We start from the raw sequence: 3,511 nt of genomic DNA, 5'->3' as shown, positions 1-3,511 counted from the left end.
GTCAAATTATGAAGTGAACCAATGCCCTGTGGGATCACCTCAAGACTGTGGCAAGCTCTGAGATTTAGGACACTAAGGTTCCACAGCTTTGAAATAGACTCGGGGATCCCTGTTATCCCTGAAATTCCTTGCAAGCTCAGGAATTTTACGTACTTTAAGTTAGCCAGGCCTTCTAAATCTTTAGGTTCCTCCACCTCAATATGCTCCTCGCTTGTGCTCTCCCATCTTCCCAAGTAAAGAATGTTCACATGCTTCATCTCGGTAAACCATTCGCGCTTAAGCTGTAGAAAGGCATCATTCAAATTGAACACCACATGAGCCATGGGTTTAGACTTGCCTGATCTTGAGGACGAGGTTGAGGTTGTTCGCGAATTGGAATTATAATTCTTGCCATGGGAGGACTCCGCCTCATTCTCCAACTTGTTGTCTTTCCGAGGAACCAGACAAGATCTTAGAGAACTAGAATGCTCTCGCACGGGGTTGCCTTGTTCATCAAAATCAATGAACTTTTCCCTCTCAGCTAGCATGGTTACTGCAGTATGAGCCAAAGGTTGCAGCTTGTAGCTATGAGCTTTTTTCTTAAAAGGACACTTGTCGTAAACTGGCTGAATGATGTTTTTCGAGGTGAGTTCCTTCAAGACCTTCTCCGCATCAGACTCCGCATTTTCATCAGATCGAATGAATCCCTCACCGATCCACCAGTACATCAGGAGCCGCTTCTTGATTGTTGCATCCTGCGGGAACAGAGCAAAACAAAGCAGGCATTGTTTGTGTTGAAGATCGAGGAGATGGAAAGTTTCCTCGAATTCTTTGAATATCGCATTGTTCTTAAACAGATCCTTCTTATAGAAAGAATGAACTCCAGCTAGATGCTCGTTCTTCTCGTGGTTGGGGAGATTCTCTTTCTTCTTTTCATCTCTATCAGCTGGCACCGAGTACCTAACTTTCACCTTTGAGGGGATCTCCGTTTTCAACCTCATAACAACCTTCTCGACCTTGGAAATGGCTTGTGATTTAAGGCTGTCCTTCGCACGCTTCTGTTGTCTCTCGACCTCAGCCTTGTATCTTTCGAGATTCTTGCAGGCCTCTTCGATGAATTGAAGATCATCGTCCATCAATTTATACAGCTTCTTTGCTTTCACTTCAAGGTCAGTTATGTTTTCTTCGTTTCCAATGCGAGGGACGGGCTCGTTCTTAGGCTGTGGGGGTGCGGAATTTGCTCGGTGGAGATGTACGGGCTCGTTCTTAGGCTTTTGGGGTAAGGAATTTGCTCGGTGGAGATGTACGGGCTCGTTCTTAGGCTGTTGGAATGCGGAATTTGCTTGTTCTTCCTCATCGCGTTGTATTTCAGTGGAGTGGGTTATATCAGAGGAAACATGGGGGATTGCAGTTGCCATTGTCGACGAAGAAGAAAGAGAGAAATGAACAGTTTTAGGGAATAAGGTAGCAGCAATCAGAGAAATTTACCAAGCTCTAAAAACGTATCCACATCAACATATATACATAATACATAATCAGAGAAATAATGTTCCTCACATATTACAAAAAGTTTTAGCATAATACATAAACTTTGCCCTTTAACTTGCCTTCAGCTAGTATCTACGCCCTCTCACTTTGGGTGTACACAAATTGACATTTAAACTTTATAAAGTTTAACCCATAGACAACATATGCAATTCACGTGAGATACACCCCAACTTACGCGTGCAAGAGCTAAACTTGTATAAAGCTGATAAGCTCAAATTACATGTGTGCTCCACAATCGGAGAATTATGCTAGCAATCGGGACATTGTGCTCCACAATTCTTACCCTTTACTTTTATCTTAATTTTTTTTAAAAAAAAATCTCAAATCTACGTGTAAATTAGTTGGCAGCCTTTGATTGGGTCGATATCAACGTAGGAGCGTGCTGTTTTTCATGCATGTGACCTGACCGAAATTTGTGTCTACTAATTCAACTTTATACAGGTTTAAGTGTTTACGCACCCAAAATTGAAGCACATAGATGCCAGTTGAAGCCAAGTTAGAGAACGTGTTTATGGATTACGCCTTTTGAAAAGTTAGATCTTCGGTTATATTCTTGACTCTCTCTCTACAGATGCATCTCAATAATCAAAAGAGTAGGTGGGAACATGGATTTGACATCTTGGAAGCTTTACGCTAGTTAAGAAAATGATCCTACAAATATCTCCTGAGTTTTGTACTTTATTTATTGTCTACTACTCCCTCTCGTTTCAATTTATGAGTTTGGTTTTGACTTGCTACGAAGTTTTAAGAAAGTAAAACTACTTTGAATCTGATGACCTTAAACTAAAGATACGTGGAGTGTACCAAAATGTTTTTAATCTTGTGGTCTTAAATATGTTATGTGGAAAGTTGAAATTAAAGAGTTACAAAAAAAAAGAAAAAGGAAAGAGACATTCTTTTTGAGACTGGACTAAAAAGAAAAGGCATAATATATAAATATGATGCTAAACTTGATACCAAATTATAACTTTAACCTTAAACTTTGATAGTGCACAAATATGACCTTTAACTATTCAAAACTGCACAAATATGACCTTCGATCCTATGTAGCAAAATGCGTGTTGTACACGCAAAACTGAGCGCGTCGGACTAAAAATTTGAGCGTTCCAACAATAACAAAAAGGGCAAAATGACTATTATGCCCTTACTAATTCCTTTTTATATATTTAAATGACTTTTCACTATCATTTTTTCATTATTTTCAGCTCAAAGATGAAACTATACTAATAATAAATAAAAAAAAATTATAGTTTTAATAAAACGTTATTAAATTAAAGTTATTAAAATATTATTAAATTAACGTTATTAAAACGTTATTAATAAAAGGTTGTTAAGGGCAGTAGTAGTATATTAAATTAACGTTATTATATTAACGTTATTAAGAAAACGCTATTAAGGGCAGTAGTAGTATTTTAAATTAACGTTATTAATAAAACGTTATTAAGATGAAAATTTTATTAAAATATTAGTAATAATAATAATAATAACAATAATAATAATAAGCAAAACGACGTCGTTTTAACTTATAGAAGCAAAACAACGTCGTTTTAAGTCCAGATCAAAAGTTCTTCCAGTCAGCCCTTTTAATGACGTGACACCGTATGATTGGATTACATATCCATGTAGGCGCAAGTGAAACTCACGCATGGAGGTTGCAAAATCAGAGGTCATATTTGTTCAGTTTTGAATAGTTAAAAGTCCTATTTGTGCACTCTCAAAGTTTAAGTTCAAAGTTATAATTTGGTGTCAAGTTTAGGGTTATATTTATGTATTATGCCAAAAGAAAAATAAGACAAACAAATTGAAACGAAAAGATTAATTTTTACTGATCTCAGTGAAAAAGATCACGAAACTAAAGAGTATAACATTTGTAATAGAATAGTTAAGCAGAAACAATGTGTATATCAAATGAAAACAACTGGAAGTAGAATAACAAGTTACAACAGTGCAACACAAGGATAATTAATCACAGACTCAGTGAAAG

General features: G+C 36.7%; 1 protein-coding gene across 1 annotated transcript; it reads right to left on the bottom strand.

Moving 5' to 3' along the window:
• Positions 1-19: 19 nt before the first annotated feature.
• Positions 20-1,762, bottom strand: LOC124893457 (the record flags this gene model as incomplete). Its single annotated transcript, XM_047404455.1, has 1 exon — positions 20-1,762. A coding segment is annotated over exon 1 (1,378 nt), but the record flags the coding sequence as incomplete, so codon positions are not given.
• Between the last annotated feature and the right edge of the window lie 1,749 nt (positions 1,763-3,511).

Source organism: Capsicum annuum, unplaced genomic scaffold, assembly GCF_002878395.1.
Source record: "Capsicum annuum cultivar UCD-10X-F1 unplaced genomic scaffold, UCD10Xv1.1 ctg59897, whole genome shotgun sequence".
Lineage (NCBI taxonomy): Eukaryota > Viridiplantae > Streptophyta > Magnoliopsida > Solanales > Solanaceae > Capsicum > Capsicum annuum.
The sequence above is the reverse complement of the archived record's forward strand: the minus strand, read 5'-3'. Positions and strand labels throughout refer to the sequence as shown.